This window comes from Lynx canadensis, chromosome E2 (genome assembly GCF_007474595.2).
Source record: "Lynx canadensis isolate LIC74 chromosome E2, mLynCan4.pri.v2, whole genome shotgun sequence".
NCBI classification, from domain to species: Eukaryota; Metazoa; Chordata; class Mammalia; order Carnivora; family Felidae; genus Lynx; species Lynx canadensis.
In genome coordinates, this window is record NC_044317.1 from 33,256,828 (window position 1) to 33,271,692 (window position 14,865).

A 14,865-nucleotide genomic window follows, 5' to 3' on the forward strand; every position below is an offset into this window, starting at 1 on the left:
GTAGAATGGCCGGGTCCCGTGGCGATTCTGCGTGTCGTCGTTCGAGGAGCCCCCGTGCTGTTTCCCAACTCCAAGCAGTTACATCGTCTCACATCCCCACCGACAGCACGCGGGGTTGATCGTGCCCCTTCCTCAGTGGCACTTGCTCTTTTCGGTTTGGGGTTTGTTTTCAAACTTTTTAAATGGTTTTTTTTAACGTTTGTTTATTTTTGAGAGAGAGGGAGAGAGAGAAGAGAGAGAGGCAGAGGAGCCGAAGCAGGCTCCGTGCTGACAGCAGAGAGCCCGACGCGGGGCTCCGACCCACGAACCGTGAGATCACGACCTGAGCCGAAGTCGGACGCTCAACCGACTGAGCCATCCAGGCGCCCCGTTTTTGATGTAGTCAACGTATCTATTTTTACTTTCGTTGCCTGCAATAACTTAATTTTTTTTTTTATGTTTCTTTTTGAGAGAGAGAGAGTGTGTGTGTGAGCAGGGGAGGGGCAGAGACAAGTGTGGGACAGAGGATCTGAAGCCAGCTCTCCGTTGACAGCAGCGAGCCCAACACAGAGTTCGAACAAATGAACCATGAGACCATGACCTGAGCCGAAGTCGGACGCTCAACCGACCGAGCCACCCAGGCTGATAACTTAATTTTTAACAAAACCTTCTGGGGGGCTGGGCTGGAACATCTGTGGAAGCGGCCAATTTGAGACCCAGGCTTGCTGGCCTGCTCAGCAATCCCACCGCCTCTGGCGAGGCCCACAGGGGACTCCTCCTTTCTTCCCTAGGGCTGCTCTGCACAGCCACGTTTGCCCCCTCCCTCTTACCATCTTAGGAAGCCCAAGAAGGAGGCGTCAAATCCCCATTTTACAGAGGAGGAAAGTGACGCCCTCCAACATCATCCCCCCCGAGCGTCATCCCAAGCCAGGAGGCCCAGGGATTCGGGCTCTAGGAACCGGCACGCTCTGGCAATCCCGGCTGAAAAATCAACTCTTGCCTGCACGGGGCCCAGCACACAGAAGTAGGTGCCTGCGAATATTTATTGCCCAAACGAACAGGCGCTTTCTTCCGAGTTGGGAAGCTGGCCCAGACGCCGGCTCCGGGCTGCAGCCGCGGTGAGGAAGGAGCCCCTCTGCCCTCGCACACAGAAGCACGCACGCAGACAGCCGGAGAGTATGGAGGGGACCGGTATTTATAGCCAGGTTTGAGGAGTGGCCTTGGGGCTAAAAATAGACCAAGGGAAACACTAGGCTGGTTTCTCCCTGGACCGGAAGCCAACCTCCTCGCTCCTCAGCAGAAGGAAGACACGATCCAGCGATGCCTTCTCCAGGCCGGGCGGGAGCACCTTCCTTGGAAACCCTCGCTTCCCTGCTCTTCCTCTGGTTGCCAAGGGTAAAGGAAGGCAAGACGCACAATCAGACAGCGGTGTCTGCGAGCAGGTTCCTGTGAGGCCTCCAAGGTTGGGGGGCCGGGGCGGGGGGAGGCGACCCTTTTACGGTCAGCACGTGAGGCCCCTCGGCATTTCCGAACCGGAAAGGAATGAAGAAGGCAGCGACCAGAGGCGGCATGGCCCTCACCACTGCACATGTCAGAAGAGAGGGCAATGCCGCCACACCCCTGAGAAGCCCGGCCTGGCGGCCTGCGTGGCCTTAACAAACAGCTCGGGGCCTCCGCAACTCAGCTCACCTGACCAGGTTTCCAGATTGCAGTGTGTCCCCCTGTGAAGGTAATTACACCACGGCTGCCATATTCCCAAACAGGATGGGGAAGAACAGTGGCTCTGACTCTGGAAAAACCATAACCCCTCACACAAAGAACCACAGCTGGAGGGGACGGGGGTTCACCTGGACCATCCCCAGCCTCCACGAGCAAGGGTTTTCGCTGCTTCCCAAGTACCCAGGCCCCTCTCGGGGTCTTTGCCTGCCCACGATCCCCTAATAACAGCCCCTTGATTTTACTTCATGAGCCAAACGCACGTTCACGTTCAGTCTGTGTGGCTCATGCATCACATAACTTCCCCTGGGCTCCAGAAGGAGCACCTGACCCAGAATAGGCCATCTGAAACATCACAAACCCATGGCAAAAACGACTGGGTCAGGGCCACTCGTGCGAGGCAATCGGAGCCAGTGAAATTCAGTTCTGGAACTTCCGCCTGGTGGGGTGGGGGGGGTCGCTGAGAGTCTCAGATAGAGAGTAAAATGTCAGCCACCACCTTGCTACTGGCCAGGGGAAAGGCTGCCAGACAATGAAGGAACACAGAGGAAACAGAGCCACGAGGACAGCTAGTCCTGACGACACTGAGCCTCTGGATCCAGCCGTGCCTGAAGTCAGTGCCCCGGACCACATTGCAGTTACATGAACCAATATATTTCTTTATTATTATTTTTTTTAACCTATACCAGTTTGCTGGGATTCTGTCACGTATGTCCCAAGGAGTCCTGAGTTATTAAAAGTCACTCATGGCTTCTTCCCCCTGTTCTAACGTTCCTTAAGCCCCGGCTGAGGAAGAGACACCCTTTTTTCCAGCCAGGTCTCCCCTCTGGGAGCTTCTCCTGCACCACCCACAGAAAAGAAAACCCCCAGCCCTGCACCAGGTAGGGACACAAGACAGCAAAGCTTCTCTGGGCACACCCCTGATGCCCTGGCGAGCCAGAGGCGGCCAGCCATGCTAATCTCGGACCCCTCTGCAGACCTGTAACGGGTCACACGTCTGGAAACCAGAGCTTCCAGGGAGACGATGTCACAGAGGAACAGTAGGGAAAGAAATAAGGAGGCAAAAGGGGTGATGCCAAGGTCCAGGGTAAAAGGGAGGCAGGGACTGCAAGAACTCAGACCAGGTCATGCTCTTGCTTAAACTAACCGACCAGTGGCCTCCCTCAGCACCAGGGCTCAAAGCCAGGGCCTGCCCTGCCAGCTCCGGCCGCAGCCATGTCTCCTGGTGAACCCACCGGTCTCCTCCGGTTCCTTAAACACCCGGAGCACTCCTGCTGGGTCCAAGCCCGGGACTCTGTCCCCACAGGGAGGCCTCCCTAGACACACTGGTCCCTCTCTGTCGCACTGTTTACTTCCTTCACTGAACACGTCACCGCCTACGGTTGTCCTGTGACTGCTTGGGATCTGCCTCCCGAAGCAGCTGCCAGAGCCACAGGCTGGGAACTCTGTCTGCACTGTCCCCCCTGACCTTGTCCTCACACCTAGGGCACAGTGGATGCACACAGCGGGTGCTCAATATTCAGACGGAGGCGTGGGAGAAGGGTGAGAGGCACACAGGGAGGAGAGAGGCGTGGCAGGAGGGCCGAGGGGAGAGACACAGGTGTTCGGAGGGAGACGGGTGTCGAAGAACAGGCCTGGGACACGGCCGTGCACAGAGCCGCTGACACAGCCCTCGGGGCTGGGGGTGCTCGTTCCTGTATGGGTGCAGGGAGGCCCCACCTGGCCTCTGTGTGCCCCCCTGGCCCCGGCTCCCGGGCAGACCGGCTGAGGTGGGAGGTGGCCTGGGGTGGTCCCAGCTCTGGGACTACAGACGGGAGGAGGCAGGACCTCAGGCACCTGCCTCCTGACCTTCCCCTTCTCTAGTGGGAGCAGCGCCTGGCCTGAGTCCCAGGGAGCCGGCCGCCCCTTCCTGTCACCTCTGCCCACTCACCAGGCAGCTCTGGGACATTCCTCCAGGTCTCCCTGAAGCTCCAGCGGCCCTGCTCCCCTCCCCACGCCCCACCACCGCCCATCAGGCTGCCTGTGGGAGCAGGACCGGCCTTAGGAGAAGGAGAAGGGGCAGGAGTGTTCGAGGGCATGGCCAGTGGCCCCCTGCCTGCCACGTGCACTCACCTCGCGCGTGACCTTGCCATTATTGTCAAAGTCGTACAGGGTGAAGGTCCACTCCTGCCGGCTGTCCTCTTCCACAGACACATCACATTGTAGCTCCTGGGCATGAACAGACAACACATGGGCGTGGCTGGAGCGCCCAGGGGCCAGGTTCTGGGGCTGCCACCTCCCTGCTGCTCTCCCCAGACCTTGTGTGAAGGAAGAGCAAAATGACCGAGACGTGAGGGGTCAGAGGGGAGGCCAGGCCGGGCACCGGAGGTCTGGCCCAGGGAGGCATGCCCACAGGGGTGCCAGACCGCATCTGGGTCTTTGGAGGCAAAGGAAACACCAGGGGTGTGAGTCAGGGGTGTGAGACGAGGCTTCTTTGTGGCCTCAGGGAAACTAAACCTGGACCAAGGGACAGAAGTTACTGGAAGACACAGAGCCCAGTAATGAGAGGCTATGGCAGGACTCCCAGGGTGGACACCTGACCCGGAAGGCAGGAGAGGGTGAGCATTAAAAGGTAAAGCTCCAGGTCAGCCCCAGATGCCAGCCAGTGCTTAGCCCTCCACAACGGTGTGACCCTGGACATGGCTTCTCTGTGCCTCAGTTTCCCCTCATATAAATCATGGAAAAGGACAGTACTGTTCTCCTAAGGCTGTTGGGAGCATGAAGTGCCCCGCCCCACATCCCCTCGGCTTTCCCCTGCAGCCATGGTGGACAGTTCCCCGACCTCCCACCCCAAGCATCCAGCTTATGTGTCTGAGTCCCGGCTGCCCTGGCGGGGATCCACCCATCAACCCACTGGTATTGGCTTCCCTCCATTCCTGCTCCCTGGGATCACCTCCCAAGTCCTTGCCTCAGGGTCCACAGTGACGGAACTGGAAAAGCGTGGAACTGCTTGGCACATAGAGAAGTCCAATTAATGGTAGTAGCTGCTGTGATCTTTGCTGTAGTGCTAACATAGGATGTACGTAATGTTAACAATGACTTCATTATCATCGCTCACACAGCCCAGCGTGTCTAACCACAGGGACCTGAGCTGGGAGGTGGTGAGCTTGGTCACTGGCAGTGCGTATACAGGGGCCAGTGGAACACCACATAGAAAGTTCTAGAAAGGCGGGCTATTTTGGAAAAGAGAGTCACAACGTTCCATAAAAACAAGCGACGATGCTCCCAGACCACTCTGTGCCACATCTTGCCTCCGCTCCCCTCTCCTTTTGCAGGAAGACAGGCTCGGCGCCCCCAGAGAGGGGTGGTACCTGGCCTCTGAACGCAGGCAGGAATGTGCCCGCGTACGGCGTCCCTGCCCCCAGCCTCTGCAGCTCAAAGCCAGTTCCCTCCAGCAGTCCTCGGGCGGCCCACGCTGAGTTCAAAGTCGGCCTTCCCTCAGTTGTGACATGCCCGTCTGATACCTGCCAAGTGGCCACTCTGCTCTGCGAGGCACCGTTTCATGTAGCACAGCACTTGCCCTGCACACACACACACGCACACACACGCACACACACACAGCGGTTACCCGATTCCTTCTCCCTGGCCCTTGTGCTCAGCTCCGAAGACAGCTCAGGGCTGAGTAACTATCCCTACCCCCACATCCCTCAAGCTCTGTCATGTGCATTTTTTTGTCCTCGTGCCCCCACTACTGGGACTTCTCAGGTGAATCCTCCTCATGGGCCCTGGCTGAGTCCCAGGCAGTCAACCCAGCCCTTTCCAGAAACAGGCCTCCAGGGAAGCGAGACATCAGAAGCCTACCCTCTGAGCTGCCGACCACCCCGGAAGACACTAGGGATGCCGGTGGGTCCCAGGGTGGAAGCTGGCAACCTCAGCTCCCCGACCAGGTTGTGCTCACCCACCTTAGCTCCTGAGTTTGGGGCCCGCTGTGACCTGTCTTTCACCCTCTCCCGTGTCATCCCCCCGAGTCCCCACCGTCACCGCTCAACACAATGCAGCTTGTTAGTCCCACACAACGTGTGGCACCGGCAGGTCTCTGGGCCTTTGCTCCTGCTATTCCCTCGGCCTCAAGTGCTCTCTTTACCCCAAAGGCTCCGTGTCATGACCTCTCGCAACTCCTACTCCTGCACTCAGAGGCTCCACTCACACGCTCGTCCTCTCCAACCCGTGCTTGCAGCCACCGCTCCGCAAAAAGTCTGTCACACCGCATCCCTCCAGCCTGACTCAGGTGACCACCCCCTCCGCGTGCTCCTAGGTCCCCATCACATCGCCGGCTGTGCAGTTACTGGGTCTGTCCCCTGTGAGGGCAGGAGCCCTGCCCAGTTCACTGCTGGGTCCCCTGGTAACCAGCAGCTGTCAATCAAGCTTGGTCGGAAGGAAGAAGGAAAGTGCTTCTGTGAGACTGGACACCCTTTTAAGCACGTTAGATGCATTAACTCACCATACTTACAATACCCCGATAAGATGGATACCGCTCCTACCCCCCATTTCATAGGTGAGGCCAGTGGGGCAGTGGCAGAGCTAGGAAGGGAACCCTAGCCTCCTGGTTCCAGAGCTATATGTGGTCTCGTGGAGGAAAGTAGAGAAGGAAGAAGGGAGGGGGAAAGGAGGGCAAAGAGAAGCTTCCGGAAAGTGCCGTGCCGATAGGCCTGGGTTTTGCTCTCCAAGCACCTGGCCCTGCTCAGTGCAAAGGAGGAGCTTAATACCCTGTTTGGGATGGGGCAGGACAGACAGACTGCAAGCTCTGGGAGGGCGTGTTCCTTGCGCTGTTCACCACACAGGGAAACTGAGTCCCAGATAGGGTCAGGGACCTGCCTAAGCCCTCCTGCCCCCTGGGCACCAGCCCATGATGAGAACAGGCCCCAGGAGTTGGACAGGAATTGTTTCTCTCACTGGTGAGGAAATCTGAGGCCCAGAGAGGGAGGCAGTCACCTCGTACAGTAATGGCTGCACCCCCGTCCGTGCTCGCGTCCTTCCCCCGGACCACCGGGCCACAGCCCAGCGGGGCCCTCTGGCCACCACCCCACGCTGCACGGCTAGGGGTCAGGGCCGAGTGGGGTGGCAGCGGGGAGTCCTCAGGGCCTGTGCTGAGCTGGGGCGGCCCCAGACGTGGCAGGACTAACCTCCCACAGAGGACCGCTGTTCACACAGGAGGTGAAGGGCCTTCACATCTGGAAGGGCCTCAGCCTCCCTCCTCGAAAAGTACCACTGAGAGGAGAAAACCCTTCTCTCCAGAGTCCGCGCCAGGAAAGGAAACTTACTTCAAATTTCAGCTGCTTCTTGGGACCCGGGCAAGATTCACTCGCCTTCTCCCTCCTCTTCTCGTCTCCACTGGCCAGCCCGTCTGTCTTCTCGGGAGGCAGGGCCACTGCGGGGACGGCAGGGGAAAAAGCATGAGGACAGTCCCCAGCAGGGCCGTGGGGCCCCCGTACCCACCCCGGCTTTGTTCTGGGGACCGTGTGCAGGACCGCCAGGGTGCCGGGCCCCTCCTGTCCCGCCGGTGTGGAGGCCAAATGACTTTGTGCTCTCTGGGCTCTGATAACATCCAGGGCTGCCCGAGGGCAGACCGCTCCCAGGATGCATCTGTGCCAGCCTCTCAGATCACCCAGTGGGCCTCTCAGACCTCCATCCCCTGCCCCAACGTTACAGCTCAGAGAAGAAGCCTGCAGCCGGCCAGGGCAGTGCCAGACCACAGAGGGGGGTCGCAGACCAGGGCCGCTTTCCACACAGTCCCGCTGCCTTCCCTGCTGACATCCTGGCCTCCTCAAAGACGCCGCCTGCCTGCGCCCAGCACACCGGTGCGTGGTCAGGAGGAGTGAGGGAAACGGGGAGCGCGGTGCCTCTCTCAGCCAGTCAGGGGAGGTTAGTCTCTGCTTGGGCCCGGATCCCTCTGACACTATGTGTGACCCAGGGCGGGTCACAGAACTTGTCCAGACGTCTCAACTAGTCTCCCCCGCTGTAACACGGGGATCATAACAGTCCCCTCCCCAGAGGATCCCTGTGTGGACTGAATGAGCTATGACTGTGAAAGGCCAAGGGCCTAGGGCCACCACACAGGGTCCTAGTGATTAGTAGTGATGGAGGAATGATGTCCCCCCTGCCCCCCGCCCCGACTCAATCTCTTGGGAATCAGCACAGCTGTTAGCTAAGTTTTCTCAAAACTGAGGCTTCTGGAATACAAAAGGACACAGAAGCATCCTAACAAACACAGGCAGCCTGGGATGGGGAGCAGGACAGGGAGGGAGGAGCTGACGATAAGGACGCTCGGGTCACCAGTCCAGACAGGCGGGGACAGGAAGGCCGTGGCGGCAACCGACTGACCTGGCCCCATCCATAGCTCCCCTCCCGCCTGGGCCTGAGCGCCCCCTTCTTTCTGTTCACTCCGGGCACACCCAGAGAGACGCGGGGAGCCCCCCGGCCCGCGATGCCCCCACAGCAAGGCAACCATTCTCTAGGGCTGTCGGGGCAACCATTCCCCAGTTGCAGTCGCAGACCCCAGCTCCCTTCTGGTGCTTTCACAGAATGCAGCCAAGGAGGACACAGGGAGCACTTGATGGGGGGAAGGCGACCGACGCTGGCTGCTTCTGATATACTGGGTAAGACCAGGCCCTGCCCTCCCTGCTCCTCCAAAAGCAGAGACCGCAATGGCCAGGAGGTGTGCCACTCCAGTGTGACCCGAGCCCCGGGACAGTCAAGTGGGCAACCAGCCAGTGACCCGAGGACAGCCGAGCACACAGCCTAGGCCACCCTGACTCCCCCGTACTGGCGACCCGCTGGGCCAGAGCAGCCGCCACCATGGAACCAGACAGGGTACAAGGCAGAGTCGCTTCTACGAGGCGACAAATAAGTAGGCACTGCTGTCACCTCTATTTAAAAGAAGGCAAAGAGGTCAAGAGGCTTGTCTGAGCGAGTCGGGGAGCTGGGTCTCTCTCCATGCCCAGCCGTCTGCTCTAGGAGCCCCCCAGCACCTCCAGGGGGTGCCAGTGAGCTCGGCGGGAGTGTCCTGGTTGTGAGGACCGATGTCCTGGGTCCATATCCTGACCCTGCAGCTGACTGGCCTGGGCAACTTTGGGGTAAGGCGCTGGACTTTTCCGGATCTCAGTCTCCTCGTATGTTAAATGGGGATGAGATGGTTTCTTCCCCACAGAGTTATGGGGAGGAGGGGGGCACGGTGAGAAAAGTGCCTACTTAGCACAGCAGCTTACGGGAGATAGGTGCTCAGTAAACACTGGCTTTTGCAAATGATGGAGATGACCCATGAGCCCTGCGGATAGCCCAGATCCCAGTGCCCCCCCTCAGCCCAAAACCGCCCCACTGGAGAAACCATGGTGCTCTCCTGACCTGCAACATCTTCTTTTCAGCCCCCCTGCAGGGCGGGGAGAAGAAAGAAAAACAAAGGCCAGCCCCATCTTCAAAGCTGCAGCTCCCTCCACAGAGGTCCCGGCTGGAGATGTAAGCCAGCCAAGCTTATCGAAGCCAAACTTCAAGTTCAAAGAGAAGTTATCAGAAAACCACCTTCAGGTTCAACACTGCCTTTCAAGTTCCACTTGATAAAACCCAAAGAAAAGAAACCTCTGTCCCTGCTCTCTCCTTTTCTGGAGCACCCCTCCCCACATACAGGCCCTCCTCCCTTCCTCTCCCCTCCTCTCTCCTCACCCGGGGCGGGGGAGGGGGGGATGTGGGAAAAAACGTCTCCTCCACCGCTCACCCTCTTTATGTGTCTTCTCTAAGGACGAGTGTGGTCTGGATTGCCTTCTCCTCACCAGGGGGTCCCTCATCCCATCCCAGCTCAGAAAACCACCCGGACACCCATGGGGCTGGCCACCGACGGGCGGGGGGAGACTGGGAGCCACCCTGCCCAGAGCCCTGGGGGCCGGGAACAAGGACAGTCAGCACCCTTTGTCCCCATCAAAGGCCCTTCACCTGGTCACTGTCCCCTGCCCAATGGCCAGAGGAGGTAGCAGAGAGCTGGTCAGAAAGCCTGGCGGACCCCAGTGTCAGAGGGAGGGACTGGAACTCCTGTGAGTTCTACACCCACATGTGAACCCTCTCAAACCAAACAGCATCAACTAGCCCCCGGCCCCACCTGCCGTGTGCAGAACAAACCGCCCTCTATCCATCAACCCCGAGGCTCACGGGCAGGCACAGCAAGGTAAAGGGTGCTCACCTCGGGCTGCCCAGGTCCCACCAACCAGCAAAGAGAATGGCATTTTTGTCAAGATGGACTTTGGCTCCAGATTTCGAGCCCTTTCTCTGTCTCTTACTCTTGTTCAGCCCAGCGGATTTTTCCCCCCAGAGATGATCTTTTGGGGGGCATAATTTCAGAGGCACTCTGATCACTCTTTAATCATTCACAGTAACAGCAGGCCATCCGGCTAATTTCAAAGAAGAAAGGAGGGCTGGAGGAGAGGTAGGAGAAGAAGGAAGGAAAGGGATAGACTAAGGAGGAAAGCAAAGCCTTCAAGTTCAAAGACTCGTATTCTGGGTTTATATTCTGGGCTCACAGTGTCTGTGAAGTACCTTTGGATGAGAGAGCAGGACGCCCTGGGAGCCAAACCCACCCAACGCCTATTTTTGTAAATAAAGTTTGAGTGGCGCACAGACACGCTCATGTGCACCGTGTGTGGGTGCTTCACTCTACAACGCAAAGTTCAGGAGTCACGACAGAGACCGTATGGCCCATAAAGCCCAAAAGATATACTCTCCCGGCCCTTTATAGAAAAGATTGCGGGGGCGCCTGGGTGGCTCAATCGGTTAAGTGTCTGACTCTTGACTTCAGCTCAGGTCACAATCCCACAGTTCGTGAGATCAAGCCCTGTGTCAGGCTCTGTGCTGACAGCGAGAAGCCTCCTTGAGATTCTCTCTCTCCCTCTCTCTCTCTCTGCCTCCCCCTCAACAATCAATCAATAATCTTTTTTTTAAAAAAAGAAAAGATGGTGAACTGTACTTAGGTAAATGCAGCCCTCCCTCCCCGCTAGGGTACCCTGATAAGCAGGGTGCAGGCTGGATTTCACCTGCTGGTCACCTGCTTAACTGGAAACTCTTGTGCAGTACACAACCTGCCCAACCATACACAGCAGGCATGGAAGAGAGAAAATGTCAACTCTGCTTTCTTAAAACCAATTCTCAGCTCAGATGAGTCTGGGGGGCAGTGTGTAAGCTCCTTCTCCTCGGAAACTACTCCCTGTCCTTCCTCACACCATGGCTGCGAGGAGCCTGCTGGCTGTGTTTACCAGATGATGGCTCTCTCCCACATTAGCTCCCAACCTGGCATCTCTCCACCCCCAGCAACTGCCAGATTAAATGCATTACTTGACCATCTTCACCCGGCTCCCTTTGATGTTCCCTTCTCAAGCTTCAAAATACCTTTTGGAGGGAGATCAGACAGCATTAAACAGAATTACTAATTAATTAAGCAAAGTTAAATTTTAAACACTGTTTGTTGTGTTAGCCAAAAGCCTGAACAGAACAGACTTTTTTCCTCCACTGAGATCAAAGACAGTCTCTTCCCTGTCCCTCCCCCAGTTTAAAAAGAAGAGGGGGCTGGGGAGGAAGAGAGGGAAAGAAGAGAGTGCAGGGGAGCGTCAGTAAGCAAGGAAAGACCCAAGTGGGGGCGATCTTTGGGGGTGGCCGTGGGGTCTAGACTCCCAGCCCTCACCCTGCACCCCCAGTCCCAATGGGAGGCATCAACAGCTCATTTGGGACTGCATGCTGGGAGAGCCACGGTCACTTTCTCAAGACTGTTTAGCCTGGCAAATAGCAGTGACCCAGGGAGCCGGATGGCACAGCCCACCCAGCCAGAGCTGCTGACAGCCGGCGCCACCCAAACAGTGTGAGACTCAGGCTGTGAAATAAAACAGACCCGCCCTCCCGCAGCCCCACCCTCCCTGGCACCCAGGTGGGACCAGCACCTCAGCGTTCTTCCCCAAGGGGCCTGGGCTCATCTGAGAAGCAGGTTGTGCACTGCACAACTCTAGGGGGCTCCGTTCACAGGCTGGACCCCAGATGCCTGTGTATTGCTGGTGACAGTTTTCAGACAGACGGCAGAAAGGTGTCTTGAGGGGGGCTCCCTTCTCCAATTTGCACAAATGCATTTGTTACGCGCAGAGCACGGTCTGTCCCCATTTGGACTAGCCCTTCATTCTGCACAATCTGATCTGGGGTCTCTTGACAGCTTCACAGGAGCCTGCCACATGCCGGCAGGCAGACTGCAGGTCTCGTGGGAGCCAGGGTCCTGCTGCCTAGTGCCCCTGGGATGCCCAGAGCACACAACACGTACCACCCATGCACAGGGCAACCATCCCACCCCAGTGTGCTCAACTGCACCAAATCCCATAGGCAGATGCAAGGAAGCCTGCATAACAAACACGCCATAAATTCTGGCCTGATTGAGACTAGGAACCGGAGTGAGGAAGGGGGTGGTTGAAAGAGGTAGGTCTGATCCTGAATCCCATACTTAGGCTAAAATCCCAACCCTGGACGGTATCAGCAAATGCCAGCTTGCTTTAACACAATCCAGAAAGGCCTGGTTGATAATAAACTTTGGAAGTAGGGGACAAGTCTGAAACACAGTTATGACTACATCAACCCCACCAAAGGCCAGAAATCACTAACACTCAAAGGCATGGCTCTCTTAGCCCGGTTACCTGCCACGTTCTTCCCAGTTGATACGACGTAAAGATTTAACGCAAGCCAGCGCTTCCTTGCCGGAGGTTGGACCCCCGCCCTGATGTCCCCACAGGCCTTTCCCAATTGTCCATGTACAGATTATCTGCCGCAAATATTTTAGTCTCAGGGTGGCTCGCCAGGATGTTTCTGACTCCCCAGCCCTCCGCCAGCAGCTGCGAGAGGGAATGCAGAGGAATTTTAATATTAGCCTATGCCAAATATAATTAGGCGCGTAAATCTGTTGCCAGTAAAAAGAGAAAGGTATCATATGTACATTCCAGGCCAAATGGTTTCTTGTGTTATCTGCACGAGGCTCTCCTCAGGGAGCAAGGATCCCAGAGACACACAAATCTGTCTGTCAACGAGCGTAGCCGCGGGCTGGTGGAGTTAGTGGGTGTGCGCGTTACTCCATCAGGGCCTCTAAGTAACACCAGGCAGGATAGGTTACTGTTTGCATCTTACCAAAGAGGAAACTAAACTCAAAAAGCAAAGTGGATCAAGCCATTTCCCTGCGGAGATCGATCTGCCCGCCGCTGTCTCGCAGCCCTGTCTCCCCACGGAATCGCTTTCCAGTTTTTGACCCAGCCGTGCTCTCACACTGTTATCCCTGCCAAGAACGCCTGTCCTGGCTCTCCAGCTCCTGCTCACCCTTCAGGTCCTCAGCTTAGGCCTTCCAACCTGGGAGATGGTGCCTGCATACCCCCGGGGGCTAGGTTAGGGTTCCCTGCTCAGTGACACTCTCTTACACCGCCGTTATCATTACTCAGTTCATCCTAGCTTCTCGCTGTGGCCCCAGAATACAGTACAGTGCCTGTCGCACCACATCAGGTCCGCCAACACCATCATCACCATCAAAACGACGGTAAGTGGCAGCACCAGGATTTGAACCCAGAAGGGATAGAAACAGAAGAACTAAAAGCCTGGTTTCCTGACTCCCCAACCACTGGTCTCTCCACTCTGTCACACAATCGTTGACACCTGTTCCTGCCTGTCTCGCAACCATGCTCCTCCTTCTGAGCATCTGGGTTTCCTCCGGTGGCCGCCCCCCTCCCATCCCAATCCACTTGGTTTACAGAGGGCTGATTCGACTCCAGCTTCGGGGGTGCACCCAGCGCCCAGACCCGACATGGTATAGTTCATCCTGGTGGCCACTGTGGCCGCTCCTTGGTCAGTATAACAGGAGAGTTCGTCCTGAAGCCAATGGAGTGAAAGCTTGCGGGCCCCTCACTTGCGTGGGACAGGCCCTAAGCAATGTGTTCACATGCTCACTTGGTTTTCTGACACTTTCCAATTAGGCATTTTAACCCCAGTCAGCTACGACCCCTGTCTCTTCCCATTCTGACTTCTGTACATCCTCTTGTGTCACACAGTTGGGGTGAACACAGGCATTTCTGGAATCGAGCTAAGGGAGGGCTGAGTTGGAGATACAGGTATTTAGGTTTAACAGGACACATATATAATCTGGTTCAAAGTTATAAAAGGATCATACAAAAAAATAAATCCATAAAAGAATCATGTGTTTCTTTTCTTAAAGAAGGCCCCCAAGCCGGATTAAGTTCGGGTCCCACAAAACCTAGATCCACCTGCGCCCGCAAAGTGAGACGTAGTGAGACTTGGGGGCTCTCTATCACCTGTGATGGCTGAGTTCATGGAATGTGAGCACCTAGAGCTGGGTAGCCATCCTTCCCACTTAGCAGGACAGACCAACAAAGGGGCGGAGGGCACCGGTGACGGAGAGGGAGGGAGAGAGGACGGGAGGAAGGCAGCGAGAGTATGTGCGTGTTGGATGACACGGTTTGAGCTCCCAGATCCAGCTGGCCCTTTTTGGGCAAGATCCACCCTAGAATTTTTCAATATCGTGAGCCAAAGCTTCAGCAAATTTGGGCTGAATGTCGAAAGAAGCCAAAGAATCCTGACTTAACTATCCATCACTCTGAGCCCCTGCTTGTCAGGAAAAACCACCACCAAAACAGGAATTGACATGATGAGTATTCTCCAAGGTGGCTTCTGGCACTTTCCACCAGCGGGTGTCTACCCCTTCCTGAGACCAGAAATGCCAGCCAGGGTGTTTTTCTTCACAATCCTGCCTCCCCAGGGTGCACTTTACCGTAGGGAGAATTTCTTTAAGGACCGGTTGTGACTAAGGGGAAAGAGGAGAGGAAAAAAGAAAACAAAGGAAACAACCCTTCCCAACAAATAGCATTCTGGCCTTTTCCCTCATCAGAGCATAAGGTTGATGGCCACTCTGCTTTGAGGTTTGTATAGGCTTGAGACGAAACATCTGTTCAGGGAGGGAGGGGGGGAAGCCGGGAGAGGGAGCAGGAAAGAGAAAAAAGCCTTTTGGGGCTAAAAATACCATGTCCCTTCCACTCTCCCTCGGTCCCCGCCCAAGTTAAAACATGTGATGAAATCCAACTTTTAGAATCTAACCCCGAGCTACTTGAAACTACTAAAGCCTCTTCG

The 14,865-nt window shown here is 56.5% G+C and overlaps 1 protein-coding gene across 1 annotated transcript in view; it reads right to left on the reverse strand.

Annotated features, from left to right (window-relative positions):
• NKD1 (NKD inhibitor of WNT signaling pathway 1) overlaps positions 1-14,865 on the reverse strand; it is an 83,867-nt gene that overhangs the window by 8,047 nt on the left and 60,955 nt on the right. Inside the window, exons 5-6 of the mRNA XM_030299041.1 lie at positions 6,996-7,102; positions 3,808-3,903 (exon numbers count right to left, since the gene is read on the reverse strand). Coding sequence (XP_030154901.1) covers positions 3,808-3,903; positions 6,996-7,102 — 203 coding nt within the window. The remainder of the gene's footprint in view (positions 1-3,807; positions 3,904-6,995; positions 7,103-14,865) is intronic.